A 14,891-nucleotide genomic window follows, 5' to 3' on the forward strand; every position below is an offset into this window, starting at 1 on the left:
TACTGTAATATGAATACTTTATTGCTATTCCACTCCAGACGACTTTTAAGTAAAATACATGTACATTGAATTATATTAATATGATTTCTCTATTTTGTTTTTTAATTGAGTAAGACAATATGCCTAGCCTGTTATAGTAACATTCTGCTGTGAGCTGAACACATCCAGGCGTCCTATTTTGCTTGAATGGTCACGCTGGGGTGTAGTGTTCTGCTACAGTGGGCCTGTAGTGGTTGCCTGTCTTATCATTGCCAAGGAGATTGCCTTCGTACAGATTTTCTGCAGAAAAAGAAAACAATTTAGAGCCATCTTCACAATGAAGCTGTTATTGTGAGCTCAGCTCGGAAAAGAGCCTTCAGTAGTACCCTCTCGGATATCTGAATTGTCAACAAAACCTATTAAAACTGTGGCTGTGTTATGACGAGGGGGCAAGGTTGTTTAAGAAACTGTCAAAATTGCCATGGCGGGGCGTGTCTCACCCCCCCCCCCCCCCCTACGTTTTACAGCACAAACTTTGAAATTGAATTGCATCAGGGATCAAAATATCCTAAAATAGCAACCAAAGAAAATCAAAAGCCTATTCTCAACCATAAAAGAAAGCATCTTTTAACACAATATGCCACAGAGATAACAAACCATACTCACCTGCTGTATAGTCCTTAGTTGGCTGAAGAGCCACAAGGACCCATCCAAGGGCAGCGCCCAAAACACGCATCAAGTTTATGATTCGCCACGTGTCTAGCAGGGATGTTGTCTCTTTACTTCCCCTGAAATATGATAGCCCAGTGTGCCAATCAAGATTGTAAACATAAACAGAACCGGAAAAACCTTTAAACACCCCCTAAGGGACAGCAGTTAGTTGAATTTTATACCCTAAGAAATAACAGAATCAGAAAAATCCTTTAGCACCCCCTAAGGGGTAGCAGTAGGTCCATAAAATAAAATGCACTAGTTTTTAGCATATTTGTGACATTTGTAGTGGATTTAGTTTGAAAAAAAAAAAACTGTAGTAAACCCTTGCCCCCCCCCTTTCTTTTGTACACAGTTATTCAAAAACACCAACACTTTGTTCGCCTCCTCTTGGCTATATATACCGTCTCAAACAATGCACAGATTTTGTATTGTTACAAAAAACATTTCAGAATCTAAAAGAGCCATGTCATATCGATTTCAATATGGCTGACCTTAACTGGATTCATAGCAGAAAGCGATGATGTGCACACTCTACATGTACTCTGCAAATGACGGACTCACCACAGTTCAGGAGGATTGTTATGTAGACTGATCCTATCATCAATATTTGCCACACTGATGGAAAACACTAGAGCAAATAGATATGCTGCAACAAAACAGTCTCACAATTATCATTATGTATAATTTCTATTTGGTTTATTACAAGTATTGAAAGAAGGATATTTTGTTTTGCTAACACCCCACAAAAAGAAAGCCCTTTATTTAAACCAATTGTTTACTCTTTTCATTGAGCAATGTAAAAGACACAACTAATGTCCATAATACACCCTGCTACATCAGGGGCGACGGAAGGGGAGGGACAGGGGGGAGCCTTCACTTTTCTAAGCTGATCGTTCTTTTTAATATATGAACGTTTTTTTAAACCAACGAGTTTCAAGCGGTACATATGCAACCGTCAACAAATTAGTTGAACAGTTTAAAATCCCGAGCATACAAACCTAGGTTATTCCCGCGTTCTTATAAATAGCACTTAAAGATTTGGAACCACCACATACCCCTCCCCCCTGAAACCACCAACCACCTCTCCCCCTGAAACCACTACCCACCCCTTCCCCCACTTTAGCCCCCCCCCCCCCCCCCACTTATTAGACTACTCCGCCGCCCCTGTACATCTACAGTAAACTGGAGCAAAGATTTGGGTCCACAGCAAAATTCAAATAATTGAAAGATTCTAACAAAAATTAATTGAAATGGAGGTTGGGTAACCACTCAATCAACCCTTGCAACTTCAACATATCTTTCATGCATATGACAGGGACGGTAAAGGTTATTTTCATGATCCATGAAAGGCCCTTTTTTGTTGTGAACCGTGAACAGGACAAATACCGTGATTGCTCCCTTCGCCGTGATTCGTGAATGTTGAAATTTGATCAGCGTGAATCATGATCTATGCTCTTTTAAAATCGTGAATCGTAATTGCCGAGTAAAGATTGATCCTTGTTGTCAGTTGATCATGAAACGCGATTTCCGATTTTTGAAACTCATGAAATGTGCAAGGACCTTCCTTATAGCCCCTGTGTCAAGTGTATGGTCTTGGAGTGGGAAAACAAAATGAATAAAGAAGAAATGGTTGAGAGTTAAGAGACAACAATTTAAATGATTTGTTGTCATTAACAGATAAATTTCTTTCCCTTTGTATATAAATAGACAATATGGAATAAGGAAATTGTAACTGTTTTGCTTACCACTTATGGAGAGTATTCTAGATGGTCGTGTGAGCAGGCCATGGAAAAATCCAGACCTTGGGTTGGCCATGTCATATCTAGAAAGGTACAACATATTTGTTTAATACAGTATAACAACTCCCAGTGGGTACCAACCTAGGGCTACAATTTGAATAGAGAATTTTCACATTCATGTAGAAGTCCTTTTGAAACAATCCTGCAAATGCTTGTTTGAGTTCCCTGGGAACTTCGTGTGTAAAGCAAGGGGGGTGCTAATTTAAAGTTGAACACTTAAAGCACAGGGTTTGGTCACCCTTTCTGGGGTGGAGACAGGGTACATGTTTATATAAAGGAAGTGCTTATTCCATATTTTGCATTTTAGGGGAGTACTATTTTGGGGCCCTATGGGAATATGGAAGCCAAAAACAAGCACTTTTATTACAACAGTTATGCTAATGGGTTAACCCACATTGGGTTATAAGGATCTTACAGGGGTTTTTTAAGGCCCCAGTGGCCAGCGGAACCGCCAGCTATTTTCCATCGAGCGCTGGTTACTTTAAAAAAAAAAGGTTGATTTAAGTTTTATTTGTCCTAATAAAATAAAATAACTTCCATCCCCTACTTATCAATCTCCAGTGCCTACCCTGAAACTTTAATGAAACTCTTGATCTTAGGGTGTAATGTGAATGCCAATATTTTTCTCATTTTGTTGTGCTTTTCTAGCTGTTTTGTTTGCAGTGATTAGTATGTAACTTGTGTAGTGTCAATTTAACTAAAAATACACAGACATACATACAGACTAATGATGAAAACTCCATGTCTCTTATGTCTCTCACTTTCCTTTTATTGTTATTCTTTAAAAGTATTTAAAAATGATATTACTCTCCCATTTAGGCATCTTTTAGGGTCACTCCCGATAAAAACTTTGTGTCTCTTTAAGTCTCTTGCTTTCCTTTTATTGTTATTCATTAAAGTATTTAAAGCGGATATTACTCTCCCATTTAGGCATCTTCTAGGGTCACTCCCTGATGAGGAGAAGCATACATCTGGAAATATATCTGGAATAACCCATCCCCAAATGGCTACCTGATGATTGCATACACATCACTTCCTATTAAGTCTACCATATAATGGTGTCCATAAAGTGTTACCACTCACCTATCGAATACTGAGACAGTACATAAGGCAAACAGCATGTAGTACAGGGACTGAACGGGCAAGGCCAGTTTTGAGTAATATGTCAGGAATACAGTGTCACCATGGGTGCTTAGGGAGTAGACAAAGATACATTGGCAAAGTGCAAAACCTGGTGAGAAAGGGATAATCAGAGAGAGATCTCAAGGGGATGGAAATTTAGACATTATAGGATCACAGTAAACTGTGGGAGTTATATATATCCTATATATACCCTATATACATTACATTGAGTAACTTCACTTTTTCTGAATTAATGTTTTAAGTCAATTCCTTCCCTCCACTTTCTGACCGCTTGCAGCTAATCTCTTGCTTGCGTTTCAAATTTGAACATTTTATTGGATCCAGAAATAATACAGAGGGAATTTTTCGCGGAGGTGTGAATTGGGAATATGGTCCAACAGCTGTTGGGAATAGAGCGTAATCAATCAAACCAAGCAATCAAAACCAGATAAACCATCCCCAAAGCTTGTGTCTCACTACATGTTATTCCCAAATGAGACAAGGATTTGGGGTTCGCCGAGGTCGCGCAACAACGAATTTATCTGTAAGGGGAAAAAAACAAACCTTCAAACAGTCAACGCTTGCTTTGACTTAACTTTTGCTAAATCTACTAAAAAATGATGAAACCAAAAAGACTTTAACTAAGTAACAGCAACATTTGAACATTTTTAATTCGCGGTTCTCCAGTGCACAATTGGCTCTCTGCCTCCAGTTTTGCGACCTCGAAACATCCCGTTATAAGAGTCATAGTTTCAAAAGAAGAGAATGTGCCAGTTTTGGATATTTTTTTCACGCCATTATACGCAAAATAGAAAACAGTGTGTGTAAGACTAAGGTTGCGGTTTTCTGTTATAAGTTGCGGGAAGCTCGAAGCAACATTCAATACAACTCAGGACAACGCTCAGGTAAACGTTCAGCAGGTCAACGCTCAAGGCAACGCTCAGGGCAACACTAAGGTCAATGCTCAGGGCAACGTTAGGCTAACGCTCAGGGCAACCCTCAATGCCTTAGGACGACGGCCAATGTTCAAGGCAACGCTCAGTGCCTTAGGGCAATGTTCACATGTTTGTTATGCAAATGGGCACCAACTCCGTGCACATAGCCTGTTGTTGCCATTCTTCATTTGCTATTTCTTACTTCGTTTTTTTTTTTTATGGTGGAGGGGGGTATCGAAAATATGGAAGGAAGCGAAAAAATTGTTCCTCCTAAAGGGGGAGATATTTAATTTCTGCCCTAATTTTTTATCAAAATCCTGCACAGACTATTAAGTGCGACCTCTGATTCACCATCGAACACAAGGTACAAAAGGTATTTGTGTCGATACAAATAGACAATTAGATTTGGCACGGCAGGAGAACAACATATGAATCGGGTCTTAGTTGTAGTGAGTTTTTTTAGCAAGTCTTAGAGACATTTCCGTAGGTTCCATAGGTTTCCGCCGGTTTCCGTAGGTTTCGTGAATTAGAGATGGTGCCAATAATATGCAGTACAGTATCTCTATAACATACCTGCTAATAGTCCATGACAAAACAAAGCAAATGACCGATATGCCCTGTGAACTGACTGAAATCAACAACAACAAAGAACATTACAATTTACTTGATCTACAAAATATTAACCAACTAGAGGAGGACAATGGGGTAGAGAAGTTAACACAAAGAGTGTGCCATTTGTATTGAAGGATAACCAGACTTTGTGATGAGGAAGAGTCTGGTATGTACAGTAGCCTACACTAAAGGCTTTATTTCCTTTAGTAGAGAAATCTAATGTGGGCCATGCCATGGATGCCGTAGTAGATCACTTATAAAATGCTTATTCTGCCTGCCTACTGCATACTCTTGCAGACTCACCACAGCAAACTCTGCAGTTGTCTGCTCATGACCCAAGTTTACGGGTGACGCATCTTTTCTCTCACTGTCTAGCTGTGTCATTCTAGCTTTTCTTTCACTCCGAAAACCATGACCATCTGGAAAATGACACTGTTACAAGGGTGATGACAAAAAATATAAACAGCAGATTCTAAGTCATCATTATTACATCCATGCCATAAAACCATTATTTTCTTTTACAAAAAAAAAAACAGTCTTATAATACATGTAAATTATGCTGTCAATGTCTTTCTGGCTTTGGTGTAGGACCCCATAAACCAAACATTAATACTAAAATACAAGAACATTGCCAGGATAACTCACTAAAGTCTGTGTTACTAGGTTTGATCATTTGTAGGGTGACAAGAACAAAATACTGTAATAATGTAAGCTTCCTAATAGTCCTAAAATGACATATGATAATAATACAACCCAGTCTTGAAAATACTGATTTTAGTATAGGCTTTCAAAGTAAGTGTAACATACACCATACAGTATCACCATTAACATCCAATGGCCATCAAACAAAACTTCAGCCATAACACCAGCTAAACTCAGTACCATCATCATCATGCCCACCTCTGTTCTGAATAAACACAATATCTAATGGCTGGCTGGGAAGGGTCTGTGCGATGCTTGGGTTTGGGGGCGGGGCAGCCAGTGATGAGTCCGCCACAACTAGATCCTCTTTGTCAACCTTGTAGTAGTCTACCATGGAGACTAGAAAAGGGGGTAACCATCATGAATAAAATGATCAATTTTTATGTACTCCATTGGATTGTTTTCTTTTCTAATTTTTGTTAAGGTTAATTTCTTGCATTCACATACCTTCCCCATCAAGATCTGCATTGTAGTTTTCTTCTTCTCCAGATGTTGCCTGATTTTGCTGCCTAAAGAATAATCCAAAACGATAAAAACAGAAGAAAAAGTACATATTGCTCTGCCACACCAAACTGTAATAAAGCTTAAGGGATGCTTGGAGCCTAGATGACAAAACACAGAGCTTTGAGTGAAAACAATAGATACAAACATCTTTCATATGTCATTTGAAAAGCTTTTATATAAATGGAGAACTAGATAATATTATTAATAATATTATTATACAACTTCTTTAAGCCAATTGCTTTCCTTTAAACCCCAAATGTGTCTGAAGTATTTAGCAGATCTTTACTTTTTACACAGATATCCAAAGTAACCACATCCAATTACCAATTTCCCAGTTTCAAGTTTTTTTTTCTTTGTTCGGATTCGAAATAAGTGTATTGAATAAATTTTTCAGGTAACACAACTCCAAAGGGCATAAAATGCTGCCCACTCAAAATTTCTCCACAGCGAAACATGGATTCATTCCTGAATACAGTACCTAGACTAGCATTTTGAGAAATTTTATAATCATAGGTAATTAGCAAATACTGCAAGGAATAGTCTACTGTAGCTTCAAGCAGTGTACATACTAAGTACCAGTTTTCATGTTAGCATACCTATTTGTTTTTCTTGACTTATGTGTAGGTAAAGTACTTAGTGAAGTACCAGTTTATATGTTACCATATCTATTTGCTTTTCTTGACTTATGTGTATGTACTTAGTGTAGTACCAGTTTTCATTTTACCATATGTATTTGCTTTTCTTGACTTATTTGTATGTAAAGTATTTAGTGCAGTACCAGTTATCATGTTAGCATACCTATTTGCTTTTCTTGACTTATGTGTACGTAAACTACTTAGTGTAGTACCAGTTATCATGTTAGCATACCTATTTGCTTTTCTTGACTTATGTGTACGTAAAGTACTTAGTGAAGTACCAGTTTATGTTAGCATACCTATTTGCTTTTCTTGACTTATGCGTAAGTAAAGTACTTAGTGTAGTACCAGTTTTCATGTTAGCATACCTATTTGCTTTTCTTGACTTATGCGTAAGTAAAGTACTTAGTGTAGTACCAGTTTTCATGTTAGCATACCTATTTGCTTTTCTTGGCTTATGTGTAGGTAAAGTACTTAGTGTAGTACCAGTTTTCATGTTACCATACCTATTTGCCTTTCTTGACTTATGCTTGTGAGGCTTGGGTCTCTTTAAAGGCTCTCCATCAACCATGTATTCTTCTACTTCCTCTCCATCCATGAAGTCTCGAGATCCTAAAAAGGGGTCATAAAAGAGTGTTATATACTTTCCTTATATCATACAACAATATAGCTGGCCTGACTCAGACTTGCTTCAGGCTAGAGGTATAAGTAGCGAGGATACCAGAGGGATAAGTAGTGAGGATACCAGAGAGACAAGTGGCGAGGATACCAGAGGGATAAGTAGCGAGGATACCAGAGGGACAAGTAGCGAGGATACCAGAGGGATAAGTAGCGAGGATACCAGAGGATTAAGTAGCGAGGATACCAGAGGGATAAGTAGCAAGGATACCAGAGGGATAAGTAGCGAGGATACCAGAGGATTAAGTAGCAAGGATACCAGAGAGATAAGTAGCGAGGATACCAGAGGGATAAGTAGTGAGGATACCAGAGGGATAAGTAGCGAGGATACCAGAGGTACCAGAGAGAACACCAGCTGTATCATTTAATCATTTTAAAGGGAATTACACTTAATAGAGCAGTGATATCTTGGGAAGTGTTGCTGGTTTAGTGCTGCAGCTTTTAAGGCTGTATAATGCCTGACAACAACAATATCATGGGACAAACATATATGGCTATGTGCACGATGATGATACTCAGCGGCGGATAAGTGAGCCTACTCGAAAAAATTAACGTATATTTTGCTGAATATTGCTCTTCACTATGAAATAATTAGCTCCAAGGGTGTTATAATGTTTAATGTTTACAAGGAAAAGGAATTGAGCTTAAACATATACAAAGCAAGAGTAAGACATTGCATTTTGTTGGCCTAATTCTGATTATGACGCGAAAATGGCGTAACATTTGCAAAGGGTCAAAACAAACCTGCGCTTCATGGAGAACGTTACATGTTTCTAAAATCAACATTAGTTGCTCTTTCCATTGTTGTGTTACCCATTGATGTAGGATGATCGATAAGGGAGTAATTGAACGATGAATGCGTAACGACAACATGTCCCCCCGCAAGAGCACTCAAAGTTTGGATGTCAATATCGTCTATATTAAAACTTGTTAACGTCAAGACTTAACAGCCCAGGGATTCAACATGAGATGATACATCCAAATCCGCTTAAATTTCATTCTTAAAGCAACAATTTGTGTATATAATATGCAACATTTTCGGGAGAGAACGCTGTGTCCCCCTTATTCTGAGATCTTGTAAACAGCATGGCTATGACACGGCATCTCGAATGATGTAAGCGCACAAAGTAACACACATTAAGCCCTATATTATACCCGCATCCGTGTTCAAGCGCATAAGAGACCGGGGAAAAGTTGAACGAAAATATTTATATCCGGTCGGATACCGCATCTTACCCGGTCAAACTCAGTTTCGAATAATCTAAGCGCACTAACCAACACACATCAAGCCTATTCTACCCGCATCCGTGTGGTTATTGTGAAGCGTGTTTGGCAGGAGACAACGAAAACTGTAGCAACTCTGATTATGTAGATGCATGGGAGACTCGTGATCTAGAGCACGATAATTCTGCTGAGCGCACAACAACTACACTCTCTGAACGGCCGACAAGATTGAAACGCTAATCTTTCTCAAAGCGGGATAGCGTGATCGCGGTTGCTTCCGGTGACCCAGGTGAAGAATACTAATTGTTAAAAGTTACCGGTGATGGCCCCGAAGTTTTAAAAGAGGAAAAGAACAATCCATATTCCAGCACGGGGATAGCAGTTGAAAGTAGCATACGACGTTTGTTACTTATCTTCCAATGAACAATATATTTTTCGTTGATAATACAGAAACTGTAAGGGTAAATGTAAATTCAAGTATCGGGGATTTATACGTTAGTTGTGAAGAATTGCTGGAACGTGTTTTGGCTTTTCTGAACTCTGAGAACGTAGTTTTAATTTCTTTTTTCGCTTATATAAACAAGCTGGATTTCTCACTTTAAAAACGATTTTTGACAGCTTACTGTCAAATAATAATTAGAAAAATATTTTGGGCTGCATTGTGTTATCTCTCTAAAAGCCTTCGAAGTTTTATTGCACACTTTTGGTATGTGAGCGCTTCCTTCGCTATGAAATACCATGCACTTGAATTAACCCTTTTGGTGATTGATATACGTAACATCCATTTCGTGTATTCCGTAATCGTCTATAATCTAAAACTCCCGCAACCATTTTGACACTGAGTAAACTTATTTTACTTGTACTATTTTTCTTGATGGCAAATTCAATGGTTGTGTTCTCGAGCCCTTGTGATTCTTCTTGTCCTCTATTTAATGAATATCGAGAAACGGTTGGATCGTATGCTAACTCAACATCGTTCGAAACACACGATCTGTAGACGGCCGGACCGTGCACGGACTTGTTTAGAGCGTGCACGCACCGATTTATTAAGAAGGGTTGGGCCGTGCACGGTTTTGATTTAAGGTTTGGAAGAAGCGTGCACAAATCTAAAACAAACCGTGCATGGTACTTCGGTTGAAATACGAGAACCGTGCTCGGACCGGGTACCCGCTTCAAACCCGGTCCATAGTGCGCTTCAATACGCATGTTACACGGTTGGGTACCAACATCGTGCACATAGCCATATATACCAATCAATGAAATGCCATCCACAAATAAAGGCAAGGCTTGGAGAAGGAAAATCATGCTTCCATGTCCTTTTTCTGCACATGCTGATGTCACACATTAAGCATCCATCTCCATCAACTAATTTATGCGATTATCTTAAATACAATCACTACAATATTGCTAATATGTAACTCAAACCTCAACTATGGATGGTTATTTTGATGTTTAAATTAGAAGACTGTTTTATTTTGAAATGTGAAAATAAACAAAGGAGTGACTGATTACAATTTTTCAAGTCAACACAACAACAAACTTACTAATAAAACCTTTCATTATATGTTAACCACTCTCACCATGTGCTCGACGTCTCCTGTTTCGCCGTCGCGTAGGGCTCATATTCTCTCCATCCATCTCATCTGGTCCATCTAACCGGTTTATGACCTCTGCACTTGCAGACCTGCGAGCATGGCGGGGCCCTGGAGGGGGGCGTTTGTGCCTCTTTTTTTCAGGAAGCTGTAGGGAGTGCATCTGTGTGGAAGGATCACCATTGAAGAACTCACCTAGATAAAGCATATAAAACAGTTCTTATTAAGATTTTAAAATTTACTAAGGATAAGCTATGATTCATAGAAACCAATTCCAACATTGCAGAAAATTTACATTGTGACTCCCATATGGAAAAAAATCTCATTGATGAGAACCAGTTACGCTGGAAAGTATGTAACCATCCTCCACCCAGTATCACTGGGTCACTGTCTTCAAATGTGTTCAATCATTTAAGTGGTTTATACACACGCAACCTGTTATGACTCACCACAACATAATCATTTAAACGGGAAATAATTAGGATCTCAATTTCTAAGATATCTTTTAGTCTGTGATAACCTAACCTTACCGTTATCGTTCCTAGATGCTCTGTGTTTTGTTCTTCTAGTACGATCACGACTTCGCGACGTTCTTCCTTCGTGGCCTAGACTACCATCTTCAGGAGAAGCATTGGATCTCTCCCCTTCTGCCATTTCATGCAAAGGGACCCTATCTTGCAGTGAGCTCGGTGACTCCAAGCTCTCGTTTGCTTCGTCGAAATCCCGAGACATCCGTTTCTTGCGTCGCCGGCTTCGTTCTCTTGGTGGAAGGCCTGTTGTAGCAGGACCAGCCAGAGCGATCGGTCCTTCGCGATCCATTTTCTCTCAAGGAAAAAACGTAATCGATGTAGAGATGCTACAGGTCGTATAGCTCTTGTTGTATCAATATAAGAGCTAGAGCCTTGTTTTTTTAACGCAATCAAACGTGTTTAGATAGGTTGTTTCGGTAAACAACGAACGGCGAAGTTTGAAGTTTGAAGCATTTGATATGGAACAGTTGGGCATGCGCAAAATATTAACCCGCTGACCGCCTTCTCTAAAACAATCCCGTTCCCAGGCCAGCGGCAAGGTACGTGGGCATTGAGGGCGAGATTGAAAAAAAAGTCAAAAGAAATGAGAGTTGATTTTAGTTTCCTATGGTTGATGTTATTCCATTTTATATCAGTAGATGATTTGTTAACGTAGCAGAGAAGGTGCGGTGTTGGGTGTGGGGGGGCTAAAAATGTAAAATAAGAAAAATCAGGCTAACAGGCTAAATGAGGTGCTGTTGCCTTTTTTTTCTTTCCAAGCGAAAATAAATTCGTGTTCCGCGGAATTAACGCGTGGTATGGGGGTATGCCTGGTATGGGGTAGGGAGTAGGGGGGTGGGGTGTGTGTGTTTGTCTACCAGTAGCCGCTGACCATTGCCACGTTCCAAAGCCTTCGAGACAAAGAGATTGCATTCCCTCACACACAGTGTTCAAAACTCGTTACATTCGCAATGAAGACTGTTTTGATGGTCGCTGAAAAGCCCTCGCTGGCCCAGTCAATTGCTAAGTTTCTCTCCAATGGACGGATGAATTCGCGTAAAGGCCTAAACGGTGCGTGTTCCGTACACGAGTATTCGGGTTCGTTCAGAAATGAACCGGTTAAATTCAAAATGACGTCTGTCTGTGGGCACGTCATGAGCCTGGATTTCCATCATAAGTACAACAACTGGGACGCCGTGGACCCCCTTGAACTATTTACTGCTACAACTCTTAAGAAAGAAGCCACGGAGAAATTACAGATGCCAAAGTTTTTGTCTCATGAAGCCAAGGGAGTTGATTACTTAGTTCTATGGCTTGATTGTGATAAAGAAGGTGAAAATATCTGTTTTGAAGTCATGGAATGTGTCAGAAATTCAATGAATAAGCGTCCTGGGGAGCAGACGGTTTTCCGTGCCAAGTTCTCTGCTATAACTGAGAAGGATATAGCTGGTGCAATGCAGAAACTAGGGCAGCCCAATAAAAATGAGTCGTTGTCAGTGGATGCCAGGCAGGAATTAGATCTCAGAATAGGTTGTGCATTCACGAGATTTCAAACCAAGTATTTCCAGAATAAGTACGGAGACTTGGACAGTGCTTTGATCTCATATGGGCCTTGCCAGACACCAACGCTTGGTTTCTGTGTTGAGCGGCATGACCAGATACAGTCCTTCAAGCCCGAGGCATACTGGGTTATAAAACCAAAGGTTGTTCACTCTAGTGGGCAATCTGTTGTGCTAGATTGGGATCGTGTTAGGGTCTTTGATAAGGAGATTGCACTTGTATTTCAGAAGACAATAAAGGAATCAAGTAATGCACAAGTTACATGCATTTCCAAAACTCAGAAAACAAAGCAGAGGCCTCAGGCCCTGAACACTGTGGAGATGTTGAGGCTGGCGTCGTCAGGGCTTGGCATGGGGCCTCAGCACACCATGCAGATTGCAGAGAGGCTGTACACGCAGGGGTACATCAGCTACCCTCGCACAGAGACAACACATTACCCTGAAAACTTTGACTTAAAGGGTGCTTTGAAGCAGCAGTCTGGTAGTGCAATGTGGGGAAGTCATGTGCGTGAACTTCTAGATGGTGCAATGACTAAGCCTCGGAAAGGTCATGATGCTGGTGATCACCCCCCAATCACCCCAATGCGATGTGCCAGTGAGTCAGAACTTGGAGGGGATCCCTGGAGGCTATATGACTTTATTACGAGGCATTTTCTGGCCACTTTAAGTCCAGACTGCAAGTATCTTCAAACCACTGTAAAGTTTAAGATTGGAAAAGAAGCCTTTTCCTTCACTGGGAAAGCTGTGACAGATCCAGGTTTTACTAGCGTGATGACATGGCAAGCGATATCAGATGATGAGCGGATGCCACCCTTCAACAAAGGGGACATCTGCCAGGTGGCTGAGGTTAAACTAGATGAAAGACAAACATTACCCCCTGATTTCCTTACTGAGAGTGAGCTTATAACACTGATGGAGAAGCATGGCATAGGCACAGATGCAAGTATATCCGTTCATATTAATAATATATGTGAGAGAAACTACGTTCAGATTCAAAGTGGGCGCAAGCTAGCACCTACATCACTAGGTATCGTGCTTGTACATGGATATCAGAAAATTGATCCTGAGCTTGTCCTTCCAACTATGAGGTCAGCAGTGGAAGAGCAATTGAACCTTATTGCTCATGGAAAAGCTGACTTTAATGCTGTGCTACATCACGCAATAGGGATCTTCACCCAAAAGTTTACCTACTTCGTCAAGACTGTCTCCAGTATGGATGAGTTGTTTGAGGTGTCATTCACCCCACTATCTGAATCAGGGAAACCTCTCTCCCGATGTGGAAAGTGCAACCGATATATGAAGTACATTGCAGCCAAGCCAAGCCGCCTGCATTGTGCAACCTGCGATGAAACCTACAGTCTTCCACAGAATGGCAGCATCAAGTTGTACAAGGAATTGAGGTGTCCACTAGATGATTTCGAACTGGTGCTGTGGTCAACAGGAGCTAAGGGCAAGAGCACCCCAGTTTGTCCATACTGCTACAGCCACCCACCCTTCCCAACTATGCGCAAGGGGATGGGGTGTAACCAGTGCACCCATCCCACTTGCCCTCACTCGGAAGAAGCCTTGGGCGTGGCAGATTGCCTGGAGTGTGAGAAAGGAATGCTAAATCTTGACCCGACATCAGCCCCTAAGTGGAGGCTTGCATGCAATATGTGTAATGTTGTCATACACATGTGTGAGGGTGCATTCCGTATTTCTCTGTCAGAGGATGAATGTGACTGTGGATCCTCAAAACTGGATGTGGATTTTAACAAAGCTAATAGTCCACTTCCTAATAACTTGACCCAGCACCGCGGATGTCCATTTTGTGACCCAATACTAGTGCCATTGGTCCGTCTGCAGCATGCAGCAAGTCGACACCCCATGTATCGTGGTGGTAGAGGCAGAGGGGGTAGAGGGCGGGGAGGGAGAAGAAGGCGTGGTCGTGGTAGGGGTCAGCCTAAGGATAAGATGTCTCAATTAGCAGCATATTTTGTTTGAGTATCAAATTAGTTTTCTGAAAGGGATATGTAATGAGATTAAGTTTTTTTTTCAAGTATGGTTCTTCTTTTTCATAAAAAGTGATATCTTTTTATATGTATAAATGTCATGTAATGTTTGTATAATATAAATTTTATTTGTTTAAAATGTCAGGTTGAAAAAAAGGTAAATTGTCAGAAATGGTGGAAATAGTTCTTCCCAACCAATTGCTTTTCTTGGTAGAAATGGTAAAAACGGAGTAAATCGAGAGAAAAGGAATTAAAATGATGCTATATTTCATAAATGTTTAACAATTTTAGCGTTTTCTAAAAAAGTCTAAAAATGACTGCACGATCCCCCTTTAT

General features: G+C 40.3%; 2 protein-coding genes across 2 annotated transcripts; one reads left to right on the forward strand and one right to left on the reverse strand.

The window, feature by feature from the left end:
• Positions 1-11,519, reverse strand: LOC116620266 (transmembrane protein 237). The gene is made up of 12 exons (XM_032386000.2): positions 11,027-11,519; positions 10,485-10,691; positions 7,509-7,614; positions 6,311-6,372; positions 6,062-6,202; positions 5,465-5,580; positions 5,123-5,177; positions 3,576-3,723; positions 2,439-2,515; positions 1,255-1,339; positions 646-767; positions 1-279 (listed from the first exon to the last, which is right to left on the reverse strand). Exons 1-12 carry the CDS (start codon positions 11,313-11,315, stop codon positions 191-193), a joined length of 1,497 nt encoding a protein of 498 aa, XP_032241891.1. The 5' UTR covers positions 11,316-11,519; the 3' UTR covers positions 1-190.
• Positions 11,520-11,895: 376 nt separating this feature from the next.
• LOC5516236 (DNA topoisomerase 3-beta-1) lies at positions 11,896-14,826 on the forward strand. The gene has a single exon (XM_001636275.3). It carries the CDS (start codon positions 11,977-11,979, stop codon positions 14,545-14,547), a length of 2,571 nt encoding a protein of 856 aa, XP_001636325.1. The 5' UTR covers positions 11,896-11,976; the 3' UTR covers positions 14,548-14,826.
• Positions 14,827-14,891: the final 65 nt, after the last annotated feature.

This window comes from Nematostella vectensis, chromosome 8, assembly GCF_932526225.1.
Source record: "Nematostella vectensis chromosome 8, jaNemVect1.1, whole genome shotgun sequence".
Lineage (NCBI taxonomy): Eukaryota > Metazoa > Cnidaria > Anthozoa > Actiniaria > Edwardsiidae > Nematostella > Nematostella vectensis.

Excerpts from the sequence above, each read along its gene's own strand:
- LOC5516236 (XM_001636275.3), top strand. The coding sequence starts at position 11,977 with ATGAAGACTGTTTTGATGGTCGCTGAAAAGCCCTCGCTGGCCCAGTCA.
- LOC116620266 (XM_032386000.2), bottom strand. The coding sequence starts at position 11,315 with ATGGATCGCGAAGGACCGATCGCTCTGGCTGGTCCTGCTACAACAGGC. Across the intron at positions 6,203-6,310 it reads TGCAGATCTTGATGGGGAAG|TCTCCATGGTAGACTACTAC; the intron begins GTATGTGAATGC and ends CCCCTTTTCTAG. Across the intron at positions 3,724-5,122 it reads TTGTCATGGACTATTAGCAG|GTTTTGCACTTTGCCAATGT; the intron begins GTATGTTATAGA and ends CTTTCTCACCAG.